Source organism: Primulina huaijiensis, chromosome 2 (genome assembly GCF_012295235.1).
Source record: "Primulina huaijiensis isolate GDHJ02 chromosome 2, ASM1229523v2, whole genome shotgun sequence".
NCBI classification, from domain to species: domain Eukaryota; kingdom Viridiplantae; phylum Streptophyta; class Magnoliopsida; order Lamiales; family Gesneriaceae; genus Primulina; species Primulina huaijiensis.
In genome coordinates, this window is record NC_133307.1 from 28,421,424 (window position 1) to 28,447,546 (window position 26,123).

General features: G+C 33.3%; 1 protein-coding gene across 6 annotated transcripts in view; it reads left to right on the top strand.

The window, feature by feature from the left end:
- The window catches only part of LOC140971315 (formin-like protein 18), a 33,263-nt gene extending 9,340 nt beyond the window's left edge, over window positions 1-23,923 (top strand). Inside the window, exons 1-19 of one of the 6 annotated variants that reach the window (XM_073433529.1) lie at window positions 5,713-6,090; window positions 7,095-7,795; window positions 9,483-9,704; window positions 9,803-10,556; window positions 10,647-11,913; window positions 12,033-12,165; window positions 13,479-13,550; window positions 14,937-15,035; window positions 15,170-15,211; window positions 15,318-15,398; window positions 15,489-15,539; window positions 15,637-15,718; window positions 17,517-17,611; window positions 18,363-18,434; window positions 18,524-18,640; window positions 21,686-21,754; window positions 21,851-21,917; window positions 23,226-23,559; window positions 23,732-23,923. In XM_073433529.1, the coding sequence (XP_073289630.1) occupies window positions 6,018-6,090; window positions 7,095-7,795; window positions 9,483-9,704; window positions 9,803-10,556; window positions 10,647-11,913; window positions 12,033-12,165; window positions 13,479-13,550; window positions 14,937-15,035; window positions 15,170-15,211; window positions 15,318-15,398; window positions 15,489-15,539; window positions 15,637-15,718; window positions 17,517-17,611; window positions 18,363-18,434; window positions 18,524-18,640; window positions 21,686-21,754; window positions 21,851-21,917; window positions 23,226-23,407 (4,179 nt within the window). In that variant the 5' untranslated portion in view covers window positions 5,713-6,017 and the 3' untranslated portion in view covers window positions 23,408-23,559; window positions 23,732-23,923. Of the gene's footprint in view, window positions 1-5,711; window positions 6,091-6,155; window positions 6,977-7,094; window positions 7,796-9,482; window positions 9,705-9,802; window positions 11,914-12,032; window positions 12,166-13,478; window positions 13,551-14,936; window positions 15,036-15,169; window positions 15,212-15,317; window positions 15,399-15,488; window positions 15,540-15,636; window positions 15,719-17,516; window positions 17,612-18,362; window positions 18,435-18,523; window positions 18,641-21,685; window positions 21,755-21,850; window positions 21,918-23,225; window positions 23,560-23,731 lie in introns of those variants that run through there. The other 5 variants (XM_073433527.1, XM_073433526.1, XM_073433528.1 and 2 more) reach the window with 5 other exon arrangements.
- Window positions 23,924-26,123: the final 2,200 nt, after the last annotated feature.

The window sequence follows — 26,123 nt, forward strand, 5'->3', positions numbered from 1 at the left end:
TTCATCTTTAGATCTACAACTTTGAGATTTGCGAAAGATTCCGCAAGTTCTTGTAGATCATCCAGACCAATCCTTTCTAAAGTTGTCATCAGATTAATTTCTTTTCTGAGACAGACTTAATTAGATTGATCATCTTCTCTTCTTCAGTCAAAGGTTTTGACACCACTCTGGCCTTTCCTTGTTGATGTAACAAAGGTTCAGTACCAAATGATGGTGGTAACCATCCTCCTGAAGATCTTTTACTAGAACTTGGTTGTTGTTCTAGTTTCTGAATTCTTGTTTGAATATCCTTTAATATTCCAAGAATTTCTTCCTGGTTTTCAAGGATTTTTTCAACTCGTTGTGGTACAAAATATAGCATATTGCCATAGTTTTGTACTGTTTTCTGAATTTCTCTAAGATCTAAAGAGAGCTTAGAAGAATCTGGTATAATTTCCATAAACTTATTAGATTGAATCATAAGTTTACCTGAGGGTTCTGATGCTTCCCTTTCTGTTTCTGATATCTAACAGTAGTTAGATTCCCTTGTTTATATTCCAAAATATTGGAATAATTCTTGTAAATTATTTTTCTCGAACAAAAGTTCGGATTCATAATTTTCGAAATTCTCCTCCTCAAACATTTCGTTTCTTTGTAACAATAAATTTTGTGTTTGAAATAAATTAATCTTAGGCTCTGATACCATTTCGAAAACGCGGGGATCAATTAAAATAAAATTAGAGAATAAGGGTACTCTTGGTATTTTTTCAAAAATATTCTCTCTCCAGGTACTAAAACACAAACTTAATCATTTTAGGTACTGATTGCAAATTTACCCTACCAATAAGAGCTGACAGAGCCATGAGTTTTGACTGACGTGGATCAAAAAGATGACCTCCTTTTCAACTTTTTCTTGCAGATTTTGCTCATCCTCGTACTTCGTAGTTTTATAAGAAAATNTATTCCAAAATATTGGAATAATTCTTGTAAATTATTTTTCTCGAACAAAAGTTCGGATTCATAATTTTCGAAATTCTCCTCCTCAAACATTTCGTTTCTTTGTAACAATAAATTTTGTGTTTGAAATAAATTAATCTTAGGCTCTGATACCATTTCGAAAACGCGGGGATCAATTAAAATAAAATTAGAGAATAAGGGTACTCTTGGTATTTTTTCAAAAATATTCTCTCTCCAGGTACTAAAACACAAACTTAATCATTTTAGGTACTGATTGCAAATTTACCCTACCAATAAGAGCTGACAGAGCCATGAGTTTTGACTGACGTGGATCAAAAAGATGACCTCCTTTTCAACTTTTTCTTGCAGATTTTGCTCATCCTCGTACTTCGTAGTTTTATAAGAAAATTTGTTGGATCTCGGTTTTCTATGTGTCCAAACGCAGCGGAAGTTTAAAATTTTATTTTATTTTGACAATCAAAATATGTTTATATTTGGTCACTCGTATGGTTTTATCATAAACATTCATAGGGCGTTGGAATTTCATACCTTAGGTGAATTAATCACATGGCTCCAACTATTCCGGGTTTAGCGGAGATAGCTCTTGATGAAATCCCTACTAACTTTCTTCAAAAGCTTGTTCCCTTCTAATCAGGTCCACGACTAGATGATTTATTCCTCTTCCAATTTGCACTAGAAAATATGGAAGAGATTTTGCGTAGGAGAAAATATTTGAGAGACGGCTCAAACTATTTACTTCAAGGTGGTCGAAATTCTTTTGAGAGGAGAGGAGAGGTTTTTAGAAAAATTATGAATGAATTCTTATCAACCCTAAGCCTAATACACATATATATAAGCTTAGGGCCTATTAATAAATTAATTACTTAATGGGCTTAATCAATTAATTATTCTAGTCCAACTAGTTTAATTAATTAATTAATCTTTTAAAGTTCAATTAAAAACCTTAATAATTTGTATGTTGGTCTTGTACTCTTACAAGCCCATAATACATACACTCATTACATTTAATTTAAATCATTTATAAATTCAACATTTGAATTTATTAAATTAAATCCATTATAAATTCAACATTTGAATTTATTATAAATTCAACTACTTGAATTTTATTACCTCCAAAATTTAATATTCAATAAACTCAACTTTTGAGTTTAATAAATTAAATTCTCAAGTTTTATAAATTCAACTCCTTGAATTTATTTTCTCAAAATTTAATTATCATAAATTCAACTCCTTGAATTTACTATAATATATAAATTCAACTACTTGAATTTATTCTCTCAACGGGAATAAATGATCCAGTACTTATGTGACCCTCAATGGTTCAGGGATACAGCTAGCCGTGGGTTCACAACTCTTTGTGATTCAGAATAACACTTATTCTTATTCGAGCTTACCCTAGTTAGCCCCATTCTTTTCATCAACACCTTGATCAAGAATGTCAGAACTCATTTCTGATTGCACCAATCGGATCATGGTAAGAGCGTCTAGTAGCATCGCTCCATGATCCCCTAGGTATCACTGATAGTGCCGACAAGAACCAGTCGATAATGATTAACGTACAGTACGGACCCTACATCTCATATATCCCGATCGAATCTGCAACCATTGGTTCATCGAGGGTTGCATATTAATTCGATAACTATGTGACAACTATAATAGTGGCATCGCGTGTACTATTGGAGAACTCTTTCTCTAACGTACATCCCATATTCTGGCCAGAGATTCCATGCACTATTATTACATCAGATCACATAGGATATCCACACCCGTAGGTGAGCGGTGAATCCCCGACTACAATGCACTGGCTCCTATATGTGTCGCAACTATACCCAACCTCGCCACCTGATGACTCTCCTGGAGCCGGTAAACGAGTCAAAGCACAGCCCTAGCATATAGAGCCTCAGTGTTGTCCCGGGTCGTAAGGACTAATGGTGTACAATCATAACCACGGACTTATCCTCTCGATGAATGATAACCACTTGGAAAGTCCGAGGGAGGATTGTTCAGTATAATCATCATATGACTACCCATCTGTATGTTTGGACATCTCTATGCCCTTACCAAGAAACGCAATACACAACATCACAGATGCTAGTCTCGAGCTCGAGCGACCTTTATCCCTGTTTTAGGCGGCTGAATCGACTAGGAACGAATTTAGAATTTGCAGTGTTTACAAATGAGTTTCAACATCGAATTACGATTCATTTGTATTAAAGCATAATCAAGGACTTTATCTATGCTGCTTGCATGTGTATACAGATAAAGTACAACAAAACCATTAAAAAGTAAATTATATTAAAATAAAGATTGTTTATTACAACTGAGTCAATAAATTCCCTAGCCAACAGTTGGCTTACAGGGCATCTACTCTAACAAAATTTACCTTCAGTCCTCGGCCGTCGATTTTTTTTGTGTTCAGTTCTTGGGTACTTTTTTAATACCACATTTTCACATGAAGTGTACCACATTTCCACATGAAGTGTACCACATTTTGTATGACATAGTACCACAATTTTGTGGGTAGGGAGTGAACCCAAAGAAATATTTTGATTGAGGATTTTTCACCAACTTCCCCTAGTGTTATTCGATTAAAAAATAAAGTTGAATTAAAAAAATAAATATTGTTTCTTTTTTTAATAATAATAATAAGAATAATTGCACATACATGGATATAAACATGTGACTTCTTTTGACATATTTAAAAGTCTTTCGAGGATTCAATTGTTCGAATATATAAATTACAATATTCTCGATTCTAGCAAAAAAAAAAAAAAGGATTGAAAACGGATACTCGTGGCAAACTTGGATACAATGCTACGTTAATAACTCATTAGTCAATTTGTACTTAAAAACAAAGTATAGTTTGATACACTATATAAGAGATTGATTGATAAATAATCTTCTTTATCTCATGTTTGGTAATTTTTTTGAAAGCCCATGATCCCGTGATAAATAATTTTATACAAAGATAAAATATCCTTTTGATAAGACGTGATAATTTTAATTTAATGATAAAAAACACCACAAATTACTTAATTGCCTTCAATATATAAAAATCATAAACCATATCAAATATTTTTATTTATTTTTATATATTATCAAAATAATGGTGTTTTGAACTAGAGATAATTATATAAATAATTTTTATAAATATTTAAAGTTTCCTCTGATAAAAATCACATGTCTTTCAATCTTAATATAAAATTAAAATCAAATAAATATTTTATTTACTTTTATATGTTATATAATATGATAATTATATAAATGAACTCGAGATTATTATATAAATGATTTTTATAAATCTCAATAAAATTATTAGCATCACTCGATTAATCTTAAAAATTGATATTTGACTTTATTCACAAAATCAAAAGCTCAATTATCATATTTATATAATATATAAAATTAGGTAAAAATAAATAAATCATGCAAACACTGTCGGCACATGAACATATAAGAAATATGAACTCAAACAACAACTTTGAAATTATAAAATTTATTATGATAATGTTAATTTTGTCATTACGATCTAATATATAAATTTAATCACTCTTATTAAAATCATACCAAACATTAAATATAATATCCTACATTTTATCTATCCTTAACTTATCTTTATATTATATATCACACCAAAAGTATAATTTACTTGACAAAATATACGAGTTGGTATTGATATTACTCAGTTTGTTCTTTATTTGATATTTAATGCGTGCTATTTCGTGTCTGTTAATTGATGGTCGATGCGTTTTTTTTTTGCATTTATTAGATGACCTCGTCATTCATGGCATCATTAAAAAAATTGCATCTACTCAGAACCATTAATTAATAATTAATCTATGACTAAACATCTAATTGGTGCATAACATTTAATTGGCATTAATTTTGTTAGTTTCAAACGCATGTTCTCGTTGTTTTTGTTTTGGCATTTGTGTGTCCAAGCATCTCGTTGAGTTTGTTTGGGATTTCTCGGTGGAATGTCCATAAGGTTAATTTTGTCATTACAATCTATTATATAAATTTAATCACTTTTATTAAAATCATACCAAACATTAAATATAATATCATGCATCTTATTTATCTTTACCTTATCCTTATATTATATATCACATGTTTATCCTATCATGTGTACCAAACTATGCCTTAGCATAAAAAGTAATAATTTTTCATGGATGACCAAAATAAGATATTCGTCTCATAAAATACGACCCGTGAGATCGTCTCACACAAGTTTTTGTCATAATGAAAATATCAATTGTCTTAACATTCATGGATAAAATTTAAAAAAAGACTGCCAATGAAATTTGACTTTAGAAAGATCTTATTTCGCATGGTTTGAGTCATACTCCTATAGGTTTATGTCTATTTTCGTAATATTTAATTGTAATTAGTTTTTTTACGATCTCATTTAATTATTTGTGATATAAATTTTAAAAAAATTATCGTTTCTTAAAAAAATTTATAGCTAATACTTTTGATCTCTAAAAATTAAAAATGTAAATAATTAGTCATTGCCGTTAATTTTATAGTTTAATTTAACAATACATAATAATTTAAAGAGGAAAAAATTAAAATCGAGATAGTTTTTTTCCAAAGTTTGTGGAGTGTAAGTTTCAATCGTAGTTTTCAAATTTCGAGAGAATTAAAAAACAAATGACCTTCGAGAGAAAATATTAATATTAAAAGAATAAAGTCAAATAAATAATAAAAAAATTAACCAGCCGAAATATTTATTTATTGCAATAAATTAGTTAATCTTCTTGGTGACTCACGCCGTTGTTTGGATTCTACACGTGCTTACGTGGCATCCTATCTCCCATTCTCCGAGTCGGCTGTTTAATCAATTCGATAAATTCATCTGAAGAAATCGCCGGAGCTTTCCCATAGCTTCAAGAAAACCGAACCCCACGATAAACAAAATAGAAATTTGCAATCTTTTATTTAAATTTTCTCAGCTATTGATCTAATTTCATAGTGTCAGGTGTGCGTATACAATTACATTTATGTGTGTGTGTGTGTGTTTGTGTAGGGAGAGGGGAAGAGTTAAGTGGTGTTAAGGAATGGCATTGTTTCGTAAATTGTTTTACCGGAAGCCGCCGGATGGACTTCTTGAGATCTGCGAGAAAGTATACGGTGCGCTGTGACTCTGTCTCCATTTTTCTATATTTAGCTATTTTTGTTTTTGGTTATTTCGTTTAAGCCGTGCATGTTTATGGAAATTAGTTTTGGAAAGGTTTTGTTGCTATTTTCTCGAAAGCGTGGTTTTTTCAATTTCGACATACTTTGAGTAAGGAGATGATGAGTTGTATTTATGGGTTAGTTTAGCTTTACTTTTGAATAATTGGGTACGGGTAGTGAAAAAATGGGCTTTGGAAGAGGCACGATTAATAATTAAAAAAAAACAAGAGTTTGTAAACATAGTTTCCCGACGTGGCCTGGTGCTATGGGAGTGAAGGTATTGTCCTCCTTTTTGTCTACAGCAGTTGATGCTAAGCAAAATGTAGTTACATATTGGTGTTCTACGGATTAAGGTAATTAAATTTGACTGTGGTGATTGTGGACTACTAATAGGCACCTATTGCTCAAGTGGTGTAGATGTTTGTCTTAGCTTTATGGATATATGCATGGGAGTTGACCATAGGTTGTGACATGTGAAATTGTCGCTCTAAATACGTGGATTTTATGATACAAGTGTGCTTGACTCTACATATGACGTGTAAATAATAAGTCAAATGCATGTGTCGCTCTCTAATTAAGCATCTAAACTAGTAAATTTTGAATTTATGATGTCAAATCGGTGAGTGAATTTACATTATGCAATGTAAAACTCTTGATGCGCGGTTGAGCAGCAGTAGAAAGCAATAGAAATCCTTGTTAGCTGCTGAAACTTGATGCATGGAATTGATGAAATGTGGTAAGTAAAAATTGATATCTTGTTCGGTGGAACGGTGTCATTATCATGCATAGCACGATGATTGAAATATGAATATTATTGTGGGAGACAATGAAGTACTTTTTAGTTAGTTTACAACATGTCTTATATCTTCAAAGATTGTTGCTTATAAACAAATTGCAATGAATTTTGTATTCAATTTGAAGAGCCTAAGGTGTGCCTGTGGCATTTATCATTTATACAGTATTTGATGATTGCTTTACCTCCAACGCTTGGGAAGAACAAAATTACAAGCAATATGTGGGAGGAATAATGACGCAACTTAGGGAGCACTATCCTGATGCCTCTATTCTAGTTTTCAACTTCCGAGAGGGGGAGACCCAAGGTCAGATGGCAAATGCTTTGTCAGAATATGATATGACTATAATGGAGTACCCTCGGCAGTACGAAGGATGCCCATTGCTCCCAATGGAGATGATCCACCACTTTCTCCGTTCGAGTGAAAGCTGGCTATCACTTGGGCTGCATAATCTGCTTCTCACACACTGTGAACTTGGTGGTTGGCCAGTTTTGGCTTTCATGTTGGCTGCATTATTGATCTATAAAAAGCAGTATAGCGGGGAGCATAAGACCTTGGACATGGTGTACAAGCAAGCTCCTCAGGAGCTTTTGCACTACTTGTCCCCGCTGAATCCTATTCCTTCTCAGTTACGCTACTTGCAATACGTGTCAAGGAGGAATATTGCTGCAGAATGGCCCCCTTTAGACAGGGCACTCACCATGGATTGTGTCATCATTAGAATGATTCCTAATTTTGATGGCGAGGGTGGCTGCAGACCAATATTTCGTTTATATGGACAAGATCCTTTTCTTGTTTCCGATCGTACACCCAAGGTTCTATTTTCAACTCCAAAAAAGAGTAGAGTTGTTCGACACTATAAGCAGGTGAACTCTTACATTTTGTCACAATCGTGTATGTTGTTGGTTGACCAAATATGTGCATGTGTGTGTTTGATCACCTCAGAAATTATTTGATTGACTTAGCAGGAAGACAGATCCATTTATCCAGGATTGTCCAACTATAAGTAGTTCTTGAACTTAAAATGGATGATAAAATCTATAAACTGTACTTTGGTAAAGGTTTACACTGATCAAATGGACAGAATTATAAACTAGAACAACAAAGCCATAGCATACATGGATATATATAATATAGTCCATTGTTAACAACATGCTCTGATTTATAACTCCTGCAGCAGGTGAGTCAAGTGTATTTTAATGAGACAAGAAATGTAATAACACAAGTATTGAGCTAATGAATTCAGTTATTCAAAATGACTGGGTGCTGGCAATTCAATATGCTCAAGAGACTTTCCAAAATGCTAGATTGTGGATACTTGAATGTATTTTAGTTCGAAAGATTGTAGGAGTAACATTGTGGATTATTTAGATAGTAAGAGCTCAATTGAGACCACATTTATTAGTTGTGTGAACAACATGGAATGATAAACTTGGCCATAGTTCATGTACAGTATGAGCTTTAAAGGTAAAAAATCCCATTTATTTGAGAACTAAATGGGACTTCTGAATAACAAATGGAAGAGGGGAAACAAAAATTCATTATAGCTGGTGAACTCTGATGTGTTGGTATTCATATTTGGCAAAAGTACAATAAGTGAGTGAAGGATGGCAGTTAAAAAGCTCGATTTTCATTAAAATACGATAACTATATTAAAGTACAAGGAGAAAGCCACTCCTCTCTCTGTCATTGTTTCTGGTTATGTGTTGCATCAGAGGTCAATCAAAATACAACTTGTGTTATGATGTGAGTCACTGCCTTAGCTCTATGAGGATTGGGGATTCTCTGTTGAATAAAAATCTCCCTTAAATCATTTGAATACTAAGATTTTCTTTTCTTTTTAACCACTTTGATTATGATTGTTCCAAGCCTATCACTCATGTAAGATTATTCTATAGTTCTCAGTTATTTGAATAACTTCTGGCGATTATAATCCAAAATTGAGAACCGAAAAGCAATGGAGACTGGAAGTATGAAAAAGATGCTGTTTTATTATGAAATAAAACACGGTGGTGCAATTTTCTTGAAATTCAAGTACTCGTTCATGCATATCCACGTGTAGTTTGAAGAAAGCGACAAAGTATTGGAGTTTTTTCGTGTTTGAATCAGTGGATTGAGATTTCCTTTTCCTGTAATGAACATGTAGGCTTTTATTGTTCTTCATTGAGGTTAAAATGCTGAAGTTATTGTTAACGAAGTTTTTTTATAGGCTTTTTAGAAGTAATAGTTTGTGTCGTGTATCTCTGCACTTGTATCAGGAACACACACCACATTTTAACTTCCAATAAAATTCCTTTCTTCATTTGGTTTACAATCTTGAATATAAGGGAAAGGGTAGGATTTCTTCTACCCCCTCCCTTTTCTCCTTCTCCCTATTTTGCATGTATATACATGCGCAAGTACTCTATTTGTTGGTATACTGTTAGTGTTATTAATACAGTGAGTGTCTTTGGGCATGTTTACTCACATTAGTGTTTATCTTTGTGTGCATGTCCGTGTTTACAAGTTCCTGGAATTTTGGTATTTCAGCCTCTGTCATTGGGTTATTTTCAGGCAGAATGTGAATTAATTAAGCTTGATATCAATTGCCACATCCAAGGTGATGTTGTGTTGGAGTGCATCAATTTGCATGATGACATGGAGAGAGAAGAGATGATGTTCCGAGTCATGTTCAATACAGCTTTTATTAGGTCAAATATTTTAATACTCAACCGGGATGAAATTGACATATTGTGGGATGCTAAGGATCGATTCCCTAGAGACTTTAGGGCAGAGGTATGTTTTTTTTTTGCTCATTTTCAATAGATGCTAAAAATACGTTCTAACTCCGAATAAGTCATAAATGTGATTATACCAATCATTTTTGGAAAAAGGTTATTTTCTCTGAGATGGATGCTGCTGCTTCCACAGTTCCTCTGGAATTTTCCTGTTTTGAAGAGAAAGATGGGCTTCCATTGGAGGCATTTGCTAAAGTCCAGGAGATGTTTAATAGTGTGGATTGGTTGGTACCAAAAGGAGATGCCGCTGTTGAAGTTCTCCAGAATTTATCTTTATCAAATGCTGTCATTGAAGCTTGTTCTCATTCAGAAAAGTCTCCAGAAAATCACCATCCTGCCATGCAAGAATATAGTGCTGAGAGCCCAACAAATTTAACTTCAGATAAGCAGAGTAACTTTTCTCCCCAAGTGTCCTCAAATATAGATGTGCTTAAGCAGGCTGATCCCCAAGCAAATAAAATTGAGGCAGTAATATTCACCAAGCCAACACCAGTTCCTCCAGGAGAACCAACTCCGCTCACATCAACTGTCAAAACTTTGCATCTCTTACACACTAAACAGCTTGGTTCTGATGCTCGTGTAATTGATATTGCTAGAGCAGGTCCTTGTCTAACTGAAACTGAGATAATGTCTTCTAACACCTTTTTTTCAACTTCTCCAATTTCACCTACAAATGATCTTGTTGTTGGTCCTGGACAATCTCGAGTCAGTCCGACAACGCCGCCACCTCCTCTTACTCCATCTTTGGAGGATAGGATAGAAGTCCAAAGTGGGGTTGGTCCTCCTCTTTGGTCCCCAGAGATGCCCAGTGTTTCAACTCCACTTTCAAAGGATGACACTACAGTTGCGGGTGATTTATCCCTTTCTTCTACTCGAAGTCCTATGAGTGATGATAGCGCCATGATTTTTAGATCTCTTACACTGACACCTCCTCATTCAGCTGAAGAAATGGCTAAAGTTTCTAGGGCTGTATCCCTTCCACCACCACCACTACCACCACCACCTCTACCTCGATCTTCTAATCATTCTTCCTCTACTGAAGATGCAGTGATATGTGACAGAGTCGTTTCTACTCTTCCAGTATCCCATTCATTTGTTCCAAATAATATTCAAAGAACCAAAACTGAACCTCCACCACCACCACCATCTCCTCATTTTTCTTGTACTTGGACAACATATGTTACTCTTAAAATTGCATCTCATGTATCTGTTCCATTGAAGGAAGATTCGGTTTCTATATCAGGTCGTCACAATTCCAATGATCCTCCAATGGATCATTCATCCTCCGGTTTTGAGCCATTATCTCTACCTCCCCTTTCAATTACCCCACTATTGATGAATAATTTGGCTACAAAACCTCCACCTAGTCCACCACCTCCACCTCCACCTCCTTTAGTCCTTCCAAATGAGATCTTATCTGATAGAGGTGGGCGCCTACCCCTACATCCACCTCGAACCCCTGTTCCAATTTCGACTCTAAAGGAACATTTAGGTTCTTTAGTTGCTCCTCCAACTCCAACTCTAACTCCTCCTCAACCTCCACCTCCACCTCCTTTAGCCATGCCTATGATGGATGGTTCAGCCACTAGATGTGTACCCGGTCCACCTCCACCTCCACCTCCACCACATCCTCCAATTTCCCCGATGAAGGAACATTTAGGTTCTGTAGTTGCTCCTCCAACTCCTCCACCTCCACCTCCACCTCCCTTAGCCTCGCCTATGATGGATGGCTCAGCCAAAAGATCTACACCTCCTCCACCTCCACCTCCTCCAATGTCTCCCGGTGAGAGTTCATCGATAAGAGGAGGTCGTCCTCCTCCACCTCCTCCATTTCATTCTAGGAAGGGACCATCTTCGATGTCTCCCCCACCCCCACCTCCTGTCCCAGCTCTTTCTGCAAAAGATGGTTGTCTTCCTACTTTAGACGCACCTTCCATTCCTTCGGTCCCTCCTCCACTCAATTCTTATAAAGAAGCTTCAAATGTAACGACTACGACTACTAGAGCTAGTAGTTTCCCTGGGTCTCCATCTCCTCCGCCACCTTCTATTACTCCTCCTGCAGTTAAAGGGAAATCTTTGCTGTCACGCACTCTCACTTCTAAGAATAACCAAACAAAGAAATTAAAGCCACTGCATTGGCTAAAATTATCTAGGGCGGTTTCAGGAAGCTTGTGGGCAGAAACACAAAAATCTGGTGAAGCTTCCAAGTATGTATCTTTCTCTAGTGATTGAGATTGAATGACTTTGTACTTCACCCCTCCTCTGGGTGTGTTTTGGATTCTCATGTCATCATATTGTTCTTACTTCGTAAATGTGTTTTTTCTAGGGCTCCTGAGATTGATATTTCAGAACTTGAGTCTCTCTTCTCTGCAGCAGTTCCAAATCCTGATCAAGGGCGCTCAGGCAGAAAACTTAGTTCACGAGGCTCAATGGCAAATAAATCTGAAAAAGTGCAACTGGTGATTTATGTTCTTCATGCCTTTGCTCGTATGACTAGTCCTCAAATTTTGTTTAAAATAGTTAGGTATAATTTTACTGTAATATAGGTTTGACCTTTCTGATTGGTTGAATGAACCGTCATTTGGATCAATTTATACGTGCAATACTCATGATTTTTTCTGTGTTTTGCATTTTCTCATCCTGTGGATGTTGTTTCTTAACTTAGATCGTGAATGTTCAGTTTTCTCTCTTAATTTTTTACGTTGAAATGTTCTTTAGAAAGTTCTTGTCTTGATTTGAGATTACTGTTGCCTTCGTAGTGTGCAGTGTGATGTTTTCTCGTCAACTGTCTAGTTTCCCTTTACACTAGAAACTGCTCTTGATTAATCTGTGAGTTATTGCATTCTATTTCTCCTGATTTCGCAATATGTCAAGGATTGTGGTAATGCATCATTAGTTATTCCTAATGTCTAACGAGACAAACTCTTGCGGAACATTATTCAATTGAGCCAAAAAAAGAAAAAGAAAAAGAAAAAGAACATAGTTTTATCACTGCATAGAGCATAGAACACTCAGCACTGGCAAAGGCCAGACAAAATTTTTCACACTAAAGTTTCATATGAAATCATGACAAAATAAATCAACACTCTATTAGTGCAGGAAGTAGTTTGTGAAAAAACTGTTGTGAGCCACTATATCCTAGATGAATTTCCCACAAGTTATATAGTGAACCGGCCCTCATTCTTGATGTCCAATAAGTAGCTTAAAAGATATAAAGTTGTCATACCAATCCTTTTTAGACGTGCGTTTGCATTCATATCTCGGTAAGAGATTATAATTAGTTTGTTTATCACTTGATTTTCTCTTTAGACCGAGGAACGTGGATTTTTGAAAATCAGACTACCAACGAAAAACATCCTGAATTCGTTGCTTGATAATAACTCAATACATTTTCCATTTTTAATTAATTAATTATTCTCCTGTTATGTACCAGACAAGCAATTTGTAATATGTCCACATTTTTATCACATCTACAATGAAATATTTGTCTTTCTTTGCTACCAAAATTTGATGATGGATCTTTTCGTGATTAATTTTCTATTGTTCTTTTGTTTGACGAGCCAACATTGCATGTTACAAATTGACCTTTTGCAGCATCCCTTACTACCCCATACCTATTATGATATTAACTTTGCTGTCTTCTTGATGCAATCGGAGGATTATTTTTCCTGCTGTTTCCTAACCCTCTGTTCAACCAGATAAAAATTATGGAGCGAATTCGTTTCCGAGGATAATGATTTGGAAACTTGAATAACTTCAAACTCCTTTGCAGATAGATCATAGGCGTGCGTACAATTGTGAAATCATGCTTTCAAAAGTGAAGATACCCTTGCACGACTTACTGGTGAGTTGTTCCTTGTTCAAAATCAGTCTCGGAGTTCAAACAAGTTTTTCTGTATTGATCAGCATCCTTCAGTTAGACTCAAATGATATAAATATTCAACATACTGATTTATTAACAGTTTATTTTTCCTATTTCTATAAGCATTCAAGCACCCATAACTAAATAGCCAGAAAGAACCGTTAAAAAGAAAAATTAGAGAAATAGGTATGGCTTATGTAAAGTCTTCCTGTGGTAGCGCTCACAGGAACAAGAGCTTTTGCGCGAAATAGAGAGATATATATAGTTTACAGTTGATTACTCTAGTATCATGTCGAGAAGGAAAAAAATTTATTAAATTTAATTCAATAGATTTATGGATCTCCAAAACATAGAGCCTTGGATCCGCTATAATATAATTTTATTCTCTAGTACTTTGAATAAGATAAATTGTTGCAATTGACGAAAGGTGAATAAGATAAATTCTTGCAATTGACGATGTTGTACTTTGAATATCTATCTTTTTGTCTCAACCAGTTATCATCCTATTATTGTTGTTATTCTGATTTCGCTGAATCTATTGAAGAAAGGTGAAGGAGCTAAATTCTTGCAATTGACGATGTTGCACTTTGAATATCCATCTTTTCGTCTCAACCAGTTATCATCCTATGATTTTGGTCATTCTCTCTATGAAAATGCTTTGGAACAATATGAACATTGAACCTTTGTTTTTATTGATCTCTTTATTTAGTTTTGATTTTTCTAGGAATTTTTTCCACCTAAATTTGTGTATTCTTTTATTCAAGAAACCTGCCTTAAGTGAATGTCCATACTTTTTCTCGAACGGCAGCTTGTGGGGATTATTGATGACCCATGTTTTCAAATTTGGTCAAAAAATTGTTTTCAAATTCGTGCTTATTTCTCAATTGTTTTGGCCTTTTTGGTATGTTTACGCCGATATTTTATCCCTTCAAATGCGATGACAATTGACAAGTGGAATTATTTATCTTGAAAACAACAGTTAAAACGTCAAAACCAACTAGTAAAGCACAATTCCATTAATAAATTATATGTAAAAGGCATATAATTTACATCTATCAGGTGCCTTTATGGATGGTATCCTTTTAGTTGATCTGTGTGCGTCTGTGTGTGTGTGTTTTATATCCTATTTGTCAGTATACCAGAAAGATTCTCAATGAGTCAAGACACTTCTTAAATGAGCAGAAATCAGAATGCTACTTTTTAAATCAGAAATGTTGAATGCACATCCCATTGGTATTTTTGTGTTTTTCATGTGCATCATGTGACATAGTTAATCTTTGTTTTATATTTTTTGGTTACTAATTTTGCAATTTCTTATGCATGCCTCCTTTTCGTGGTTTTGTGATAATCGTTTCTGCAATATCATAGAGCTCTGTACTTTCATTGGAAGACTCGGCATTAGATGTTGATCAGGTTGACAACCTCATTAAGTTTTGTCCAACCAAAGAGGAGATGCAAATACTTAAGGTTAGATACATTTTAATGTCTAGAATCTCTTGAGTATCCTTATCAGTACAACTTGTGCAGGCAGAAGTAATGCAAGTTTCGCAAAGTTATTTGACAATTTTGTCAGGAGATTAACCACAAATTTATGTTTCCAGGGTTATACAGGGGATAAAGGTAGTTTAGGAAAATGTGAACAGGTCTGTGTAATCTGTTGATTTTTTGAACTGATTTTGGTGATTTCGATACGTGGAAACTTACACTGCAAGAAATATGAATATTTTTTTGTCTTCTTCAAAACCTCAGTTTTTTCTGGCGTTGATGCAAGTGCCAAGGATAGAGTCTAAGCTGAGAGTTTTTTCATTTAAGATTCAATTCTCCTCCCAGGTCAGAATTCAGTATGTCAGTTACTGGTTTCCACTTTTTTTGGGGTTTAATTATTCATGATTATTTTGTTTCGTTTGGGTTTTCTCACAGGTTTCTGACCTCAGGAATAATTTGAATGTTGTAAATTCTGCATCAGATCAGGCAAATGGATTTTGCCTTATTATCTAAGTCATACTATTTTAGTATATGGCGTATTATATTGATATCATATACATCTTTGCAACCTTGTTCTCATCAGATTAGGGGTTCCTCCAAGTTAAAAAGAATAATGCAAACAATCCTTTCTCTTGGTAATGCCTTGAACCAAGGAACTGCTAGAGGTCAGTTAAATATATCCATGTCTTGTTTTTCTCAAGTCTTTTTTGTGATGTTAACTGTTTATCCTCATTGGTATGCTAAGAATAATAGAGCGCTTAGTCAACTGAAACCTTAAATGAATGGACTGCTATGTATTAAAATTTGGTTTGATATTGAACTGTTTACTGGGGATATAAGTCAGGACTTTGTAAATATTGATATTTTATCCTTTGATAAAGTGAGGGTTTGACTGTCATTTAGCTTTTTGGTCACAAAATGACTTAGTTCGGTGGATATAATAATTTCACCTGCCCCTGAGTTATGCATCCGAGGTCGAACTGGTAGAGATCTACAGTAATATTTGTTTCATTTAAATTTTCCATTGTGCCCATGATAGTAGGCTCAGGCACACATACTGTATACTAAGCTTGGTGAAAAAGTGTTGTTGGACCCCCAAGGATTTTTTTTTTCTGTGTAAAGCTAGTGTGAACTGAGATTATCAGTGAACACAATTTTTTTGTATTTAGTTCTGAGATATGGAATCCATGAAAGGATGTGTCCCAAGATATCTTCCTAACTCTTCTTGTTAATGAAAGTGTCTCAACCATTAAGTTTCCTTATCATTCTTGGTTGATTTTTCCCTCATGAGTTTGTCGTGGAATTTGATGTTGGCTTTGGAGCAGTCGAGAGGTCCCAGTTGTATGTGGCAGTTAGCATGATTGGAACTTGCTTGGTAGGAAATGCTGGCTTTGGATTGGTCGAGAGGCCCCACTTGTATATGGCAGTTAGTATGATTGGAACTTGCTTGGTAGAAGCACAATACCTTTGTGAACGAGATTGAGTGGAGAAATGTCCCTTCGATGCATAATTTCTGGAATGATGACTTAATGAAGGAAAGCAAAGAAAAAACAACCTTCATGATTACCTATTTTCCTGTCTTGCAAAATCAGGTCCAGATTTAACAATGTTCAATTATTTTATTGATTATCATTAAAAAAATAAGAAACACAGTATCGAACGTAAACATGGTAGGTATTTTTTAGTTATTCAAACAAGGATACAATTTCCTTTATTCCTCAAATTCAAGATCGTGAATGAGTTTATTTATAGTTTAAATTTTTATTTCCTGTGAGCACAAGTTTCGGGATTTAATTACTACATTTGTTACATCAGATGATTTGGTTTCGTTTGGAGATTAATATTTTGTCCTGTGTTTAATGCGGGGTTGAATTTTTGGAATTGTTATATTTGGAATCCGATCTTTTAATACAACGTTGTCAAGATGCTGGGAAACAGTTTTTAGCTAAGTTTGATCCAGGTGAACCAGGCATGGTATTATGAAATTGGGCACTGATAAAAGGGGATCAAATAATAGATAAGATGTTTTTTAGAATGGGTTGAGAGTATATATATATACACTGGGCCTTTCAAAGAACTGTTAACAAAGTTTCCTGCCTATTCCTCTTCTTCTCAAGCTTTCAGTAGATTTAATTATGTTTCACTACTTCATGGTATAAACCTGAAAATTTTGGATGAAAATGAGAATGTATGTGGTTCATCTACGAGTGACTAAAAATCACTTAGCTCTTGAATTCGGGAACTATACCAGGGCCGAAACTTGACAATTACTTTCCGACTATTGCGTATATATGTAGTTAAGTCACGGAATTTGAGAAGTGCACTACTTTTTGCTCCTTTATGAAATTTTTAGTGTAGCAATGTCATTTAATATTTGTCAGAATGAGACATTTGATTTATTTACACTCTTTTTATACAAATACTTTTCTGTAATTATCGAGTCTAATCATGCGATAATGACAGGTTCTGCTATTGGGTTCAGGTTGGACAGCCTGCTCAAACTTACTGAAACACGTGCCAGGAACAACAAGATGACATTGATGCATTATCTTTGCAAGGTATGCATAAAAATGTCTTTTTACCTAGCTTCTGACAAAAATAGTACAATTGAGGATCACATGAATAATCTCTGGTTGCATTAGTTTTGCAAAGTAGCATGATCTGCTGCTGGAAATTTCATAACAGAGGGGGAAATGATCTTCTGGTACAGAACTACAATTTGAAACCATTACTTTCACTGATTAGTGAAGTGCATATCAGATAACACAAGTGTTTGCTTTGTTTCGTTTTTTTGTTTCTTTTATTTTTATTTTCAAATATTTTAAATTGTGCACTCATCACAAAGCAGTTTTATGTACTTGTCTTCTAAACTCATAGTGGATGGAAATGTTATAGGGGTCCTACTGATACATGCATATAAAGTTTTTTCTGAAGTCGAGATGTGCCACATCTTATGTTAGTAAATGTTTAACATGTGAAGCGGATGCAGTAAAAAAAGATATCATGCATTAAAAATCCTCGCCCTGCCATGCCTTTTCTACTCCTTTTCTTTCTTATATTTCTGGCGTTTGGGAAACTTTAATGACTTTTGTGTGCTATTTGTTTTACCTGTTCTACTTTGTGAGAGTTATCATTTCTTATCAAATTGACCATCCAGACCAAGCAATTCGTGGTTGCATTATTTTCTCCCTGTACTTGGTGTATGTACCACATTTCTTTTTCTGTGGTTGTTGCTTATTATGATTAGCTGCAGTCAAAGACAACATTTGACTTCATGAATGTGATAATGAAACTTTTTTTTCGCTCCAGGTACTTGCTGATAAACTACCAGAGCTTCTTGATTTTTGGCAAGATCTGTCTAGCTTGGAACATGCATCAAAGGTACGTTAAAGAATTTTATACCAGTATTAAAATTTTTAAGTTATTATGATATGTGGCATTTGTCATCTTAAGTGGACAATTTTGTCCAGATACAACTGAAATTTTTGGCCGAGGAAATGCAAGCCATTAGCAAAGGTCTTGAAAAAGTTGTGCAGGAATTATCCATGTCTGAAAATGATGGACCCACGTCTGACAATTTTCGCAAGGTAATTTGTTGATGATATCCAAGCAACAATTCTTATTAATTTTCGTCAACCAGATTTATGTACTTATTTAAAAAAAATTCAATGTTTGGTCCTTATCAGATTTCTTAGGGTACTTATTTTCTTCATTTTATGTGAAACTCTATACAAGGCATATTTAAACACTTCAATGGTTTCAAGGTGTTGTTATTTCTTTTCCTTGTTTTTTCATATCCAAGTTTATGTCCTGCTAACGAGTCACACATGAGCATTTACTCGGCGGTTAAAAATTGGTAACCATATCCAGCAGGCTGGGGCCAGACAAGTAAGTACTTAAAAAGTTAAATCAACTGTGGTTTTTAGGAGAAAATAGGAGTTGAAGACAGAATAAAATTGTATTTATTTACACTCATGCTGCACCAGTAGAGAGTATTTCCTGGCAAATTCTGGATCATTTCATCAGTGTCTCCTTTTGCTGCCATTATAATAGTTGTACTCACTTAATTTGGCTTCCTTTCTGACTTATTATGCAGTTTGAGTGCCGTAAGAGTGATTTCTCACGACCATGTTATGTTGTTAGCTTGCCAATGTTGTTCCATGTGTATATTTAGTTTATTTTGAGAGAATCAGTCTTGGTTTGCACTTTGTTGATCAAGTTTGATAAAACCTGAAAATACGTGATAAAATGTAATAAGAAATATACATGGTAAATAAAAGTCAACCTGGAACAAAATGCCGGCATGCTTCCTCTATTTTAGCTGGTATCGTGGGCTTAGATGTGAATCCTCATCTACTTCTGAGAACCTAGACATTTATACTACACTAGGAAAGGACACGTGCGTTACACGTGGTTAACAAATGATCGAACCATAATTATGAAATTTAGATATTGTCTAAAATCATTTGATTAATATCATGTTTTAGAGTATTTGCTAACCTAAACAGATCAAAACACAATAGATAAAATAACATCATGACCATAAACATATATATTCACTTGTTTATATGACAAACTTTTCAATCAACGTGATTATGACATAATAACAACTTTGTCAAACCAGAAAAGATTTTTTTCATCCAAATACCATTCATAAAAGAAAAATAATAAAAATAAATTAATAAAGTAATGGATTTACTATGGTCCAAATCACAATGTACTTAAATGAAGCACACAAAATTATAAGTGATAATAAAAAAAAATCTCTTAATTAATTAAAATTAGCATCCTATTTTCAAAATAAAACCACTAAAATTGTTATCAAGTTTAATTCAATTGCTTTTGCTAAATTTTAACCCTTTATAGATTTTGTTTAACTTTTTATGTTTGGTTTTTAGAATTACATATTTAGATAATTAATTTTATATCAGAATACATATTTTCCGATGGATACTTTTAACTAAATTTCATTAAAAAAATTTCTACATGCAAAAATGCTTCATAAAACAAAAATTTACATCTTATAGCTTTCGAGCAATGATTGTAAACAAAATATAGAGATCACTTCCTTTAACATCCATTTTAAGGGGAAAAAATATTTCTAAAATTATTTTCAAAATAATCTCAAATTTAGCCAAAAATTCATTAACGATCGATAAAAAAATCATATGCTAAATCAGTAAATCAACTGCTATAACTATCAAGTTTTATTACAAAAAACTTGAATCACTTGCTATCATGAAAGATTTTCATTCACATGATTGTAATATAACAGAATAAGAGATGATAAAAAATGAAAATGACTTGAACATTATCAACTATAATAGAGCGAATTTCTAAATATTTAACATCATCTTTGGGACTAAATTAAAAACTAAGTTAATATAAATATATATTCTACTTTTCTTCTCAGATGATAAAAAAAATGCACTAACCAATAAAGAGACATCAGATAAAAATGGATCAAGAATGTCAAGCACAATAAAAGTACTTCAATTTATTTGTATCATCAATTGCAAGCTGAAACATCAAAGGTTAAACAAATTATGTATGTGAACAAATGAAATGAAAAACAAAAAGGAAACAAAATACTACATCATCATAATAGAATTGAAAACCTCTTTCGACAAGCAAATGCCACAAAGAAGTAAAAAAAGGTGAAAATAACAAAAAAACGAATGTCACAAAGAAGAAAAAGAAAAGCATGGAGAAAACAATTTAAAAAAAGTGAAGAAGAATGATAAAACAAGTGAAAAAAAATACAAAGGTAATACTAAAGGTCACAAGAATATAATAAACACATGAACTAAAAAATAAATATACAAGACATCAATTTCTATCAACATAAATACAATTGAATGATAACTACTAAAATGAATTAAATCCTATTAACCTTAACATGGATAATGACTAAAATAACCCTATCAACTATGTCAAAATGCAAAATAAGAGGTCATAATAGTAAGGTCACAAATAGAACTCATATATTTATAGGTATATAGATAAACATTCTTATTACTCTTCCACAACAACTAAACATGAAGGCAGCCAGTGAATGGTGCACAACTAAACATGAAGGCAGCCAGTGAATGGTGCAAAAGATGAGCCAACCAAAAGGTGGTATCGCCTGTCATAAAATACCATAGGGTATCAGAACTTAAATAGCACCCGTTATCTGACATTTGATATCCGTAAAACATCAATACCTTAATGTAACTTAACTTTGACTTTCATACTGTGGCTCAGTTTAACTGATTTGGAAAGTTGTAGCAAATGACTGTTGTTAAGCTATGCTAGCATAAAGTTGTATCAATACTTTCATTATCGGACAAATCTTAGGCCCTGACTGATTAGGGCCAGGAGGGTAATTTGTAATGTAATTTTTTTGAACTGTTGATGGTACGAACGCCCTGGAAAATCTGATGGCCAGCAGTTGCAACGGTGCCTGCATGAAATGGTTAGACTATAATTGAATTATGGACATTTCACCTGGCTCTATGATTTGTTTTGTATATAAGCTTGAAGAACAGGCATTATTCCAAATGATGAAAACTATTAAATCTTAGCAATCACATACTTGTGCCTTCTTATCGACATTGGCGTTTACAAATAATTGCTGTTTTTCTGTTCAGGCTTTGAAGGAGTTTCTTAGTTTCTCTGAAGGTGAAGTGAGGTCCTTGGCTTCACTTTATTCTGGAGTGGTATGTGTTGCTTGTCTCTCACAATAAAGACCTAGGTTTTGTATGCTGTTATATCTTCAGCAAACATTCTTTGCTGTTGATCTAATATTTGTACAGGGTAGAAATGTGGATGCATTGATCCTTTATTTTGGCGAGGACCCATCTCGCTGCCCATTTGAGCAAGGTAATCTTATGTTCCACTCTGTTTACAATGGATGTATTTTCATGGTTCATGGGTCAACCATAACGTTGATAGCATGCGTAGTGGAATAAAAAACTGTAAACTTTGTAAGGTAGCGAAACTTCCTCATTTTGATAGCGCCATCAAAATATGGGACGTGGCCTACTGGACCATGCAAGTTAAAAAGATATGATATGCATGTAAGTGATCAAAAACCAAAGTTGTGTATTTGATTTCCATATGTTGTAAGTTAGTATTATTATTGGGAGGGCTGGTGGTTAGGAAGCAACAATTACTCAAGAAACGTGACGTTTGTGATGTAGTTATTACAAACTATGAATTTTGGTAAAACTGTAAGTACTCAACTCGTCGATCAATGGTTTTAACAAAAACTGATATTAGTAGATTGTTGATTTTATCTGGGGATATTGTTGCTACATATGGTTTTGAGCTAGCGCGTCTTAAGTTGGTTATTTGGCAGATTTAAGTTGAAGTGAAATCTGTCAATTGATTTGTGTCATGAGCGTGCGATAGAGCAATGGATATTTTGTTTTTGTTTTTTATTTGGGTTTTGGTTGGCTAGTGGTTCCCACCATCATATTATTTAAAGTTCGAGTTGCTGAACGTGTAGCCCCCGTTTAGAAAACTATAATGTAGGATCCATAATTTTTTTTGGATCTTTTTTACATGAATATAAAATTTCTCGTAATAGATTTCAAATTTCAATATAGTGATTTGGTGTACCCCTATCATACAGATTTCAGATTTCAGTATAGTGATTTGGTGTACCCCTATCATACACATCTCTTTTAACCACATCTAGAAGCAACTTTATAGAACATGTTCTAGCCTGTGAGTTTATGCTTGGATTGATGGATTTGTGATTATGGATTTCAAATTTGATTGGATTGACAAAATAGAAGGTTGTGTTTAGATTGGAGGATTTGGATTTGAGGGAGTATTTGAAGGAAGGATTTGAAATGATTCCATATCAAGAAGAATTTGAAATCCATAACTACTTAAAAATAATTGGTTGAGATTTGAAATTCATTGTAAATTAAATTTACCCAGACGAAGCAATGTATTTGAAATCCTTAGTTTCAAGACCATCTATCCAAATGTAACCAAAGTGAATTTTAAATCCACTCTATGTCAATTTATGTAATTTCAGTAATAATTATTAATGTATTTTTCATCCCTCCAATCTTTTCCCATCCATCAATTCAAGCGCAACGTTATGGTAGAATCTCAACGTTAAACGCCTTTGTTGTTCATGTTTGTCCTAATCTCCTTTACCTTAACACGGTGCAGTGATTTCAACGCTACTGAACTTTGTGAGAATGTTCAAAAAATCCAACGAGGAAAACTGCAAGCAGCTGGAGTTTGAGAGAAAGAAGGCAGAAAAGGAGGCTTCGGCTGAGAAATCAAAGATAAACGCAACCGAAAAAGATAGCGGGAACTTGATCTTGTCCCGAGTCAAGAGCGTCAAATGATTCGATGTAAAATAACCTTGGACTCTCGGATCGTGTTCGACTAAGACGGATATGCGATTGTTACAATCTGACAAGACAACGCATCTGGCCAAAATTGTCCCTTAGTCATAATGAACTTTACCTTTGCTTTGGACATTTGACGGCCATAACAGGTGAAGATGAGACATTGTAAAGATAATACACTCCTAAATTTATAGCTTTTCTTTTCATTTTTTTTTGTGTGCTTTTGTTTTGTTTTTAGTCTTTTATTTTTTGTTTTATTTTCTTCTAAGATTTCGTGGTCGAAACTTTGCTCTAATTCCTTTGATAATCTTCATTTTGCAGAGTCTGGGTGCCTACAATTTTGTTAATGATAAGTTCATGTACATATTGTTCTTGGCTGGAGAGAATGCAAGTTTAACACTTCCGAGACTATGTTAGATATGTATTTTCATATGTATAAATTATATATTTTTTCTTCTAGACTTTGTACAGTACTCAATTCAAGTGGTTGCAATTTATTTAGGTTAGCTGATCTCCAATTTTTTTTGCTGATCTCCAATTTTTTTTGTAAATAATATTATAGTTTTGAAAGGTTAAGGGTCCGATCGAGAAACACTCGTCACAGTTTGAAGAGTTACGCAGAAGAGTAAGTCTTTTGTGAGACGGTATCACGAATCTTTATCTGTGAGACGAGTCAATTATACCGATATTCTCAATAAAAAATAATACTCTTAGCATAAAAAGTAATACTTTTCATGGATGACCCAAATAAGAGATCCGTCTCACAAAATATGACACGTGAGATCGTACCATACAAGTTTTTGTCTATGTAGAATAATTAAAATTAAATGTTCTAGTTTTTATATAAAAATAAATAAATACGAGGTATTATATATATATATATATATATTATTATTTAAGTTGTTTATGTAGACTATAAAATCTTAATAGTTATGATTAATTAATTCATGATTATGGTTACGGTTTAGGAACCAAAATTGTTAATTGATTTTTTTTTGAAAGAAATTGTTAATTTGATTTTATATCTTGTAATGACCTATTTTACTAAATAATATCTAAGTTGAAATAATTGGTTGTAAAAACATATCGTAGTCGTAAGAAATAGTGATTAAGATTTTATTTTTCCCAGAGATAGGTGTTTTAGGATATTCATTGATGGATTCACTTTTTTAACTATTTTTTTGTATATCCTACTTGGAATAAATTTAGTGACCTCCCACTAAATTATATGTCTTGATTAAGGGAAATCTAATAGTATAAATTCCCCATCTAACATGATACAAGATGTATAATGATACTAAAAATCAACATGCTACAAATTATATTCATTAATTTAATAGCAGGTTTTTTGCGAGATAGGTCATTGATATTTATTTGTGAGACGTATCATTCATGTATATATTTACAATAAAAAGTAATATTTTTGACATAAAAATTAATAATTTTTCACGAACGACTCAAAAAGAAGATATGACTGTCTCATAAGAATTTTTGTGTTAATTTAAATGTGCAACATTTGATTTGACGTAAACCTAAATCTAATAGTATAAATTCCACAATCTATATGCTAGAAGATGTACAATAATACTAAAATTCAACACTTAATATTATTTTAAATAACTTTATTCGTATTTGAGTCAACTAAAGTTATTTAAATTAATGAATGTGTTGAATTTTAGTATTATTATACATCTTCTAGCATGTTAGATTTAGGGAATTTATACTAATAGATTTCACTTAATTAAGACATACGGTCACTATTTTAGCAAAACCCTCCTCAGATCAAAAATATATTACGAAAACTAATTAACCCTAATTTATATTTGTATATTAATTTTTTAATAAGCATTCAGTATTGACTTACCGACAAATATTTGTTTCATTTCATGTATATATTTTTTGCTCTTTAAAAACCAAATAATGAATCAGAATAAAAACAGATTTCTAATATATTTTTCCATAATCCATAGTAATCACACATTTTTTTTTCAGTCGATATAGAAATTAAAGCCGCATTTTCCGTAAAAAAATATACATTTTTAATAATAATGTAATTTTATTTCAAAGTTACGAACATTAACACCTTTTACAAATATATTTTGAAAAATTAATAAATCACTTTTTTAGTTAGTTTAATAACTTGATTAAAGTCAAATCAGTAGGTTTAATTTGTGTAAAGACTCGACCAGGCAAGCGGCAAGCTTCACCGGGAGGTCATCCATCACAAAATTACTCTAAATCAAACACGCTTAATTTTGAAGTTTTGAAGTTACAAGCTTTAGAAAAGAATATGTATTTTGTTGGTATAAATAATACTTATTAATCGTACCTGTATAGTCTCAGAATGCCTCTTATTGTGGTGAGAAATCTATTAATTCATGTTGTCATTCGTCTAGAAGTCTTCTCAGAGCTATTCTTTGTCCATGCTATCTCATTGCACTTGTGATTACTCATCATCTTCTTCGACTCAGGATTTCACATCCCAGCTTATTATTATTTTTTTAAAAAAAATTAAGTTGTTCGTGATAGTTACTAAAAATATTTATTTCATTAATTAGAAAAATATATTGTCTATTTTTGTGAACAATTTTCATTTTTGTTGTATAAATTATGAAATAAATAATTAGTAAATTAATTAAAAATAAGAGTGTTATTTGCAATGTTGGGGTTGCGATACCACACTAGTTTTTCTAAGGTGCTCTTTATAATATAG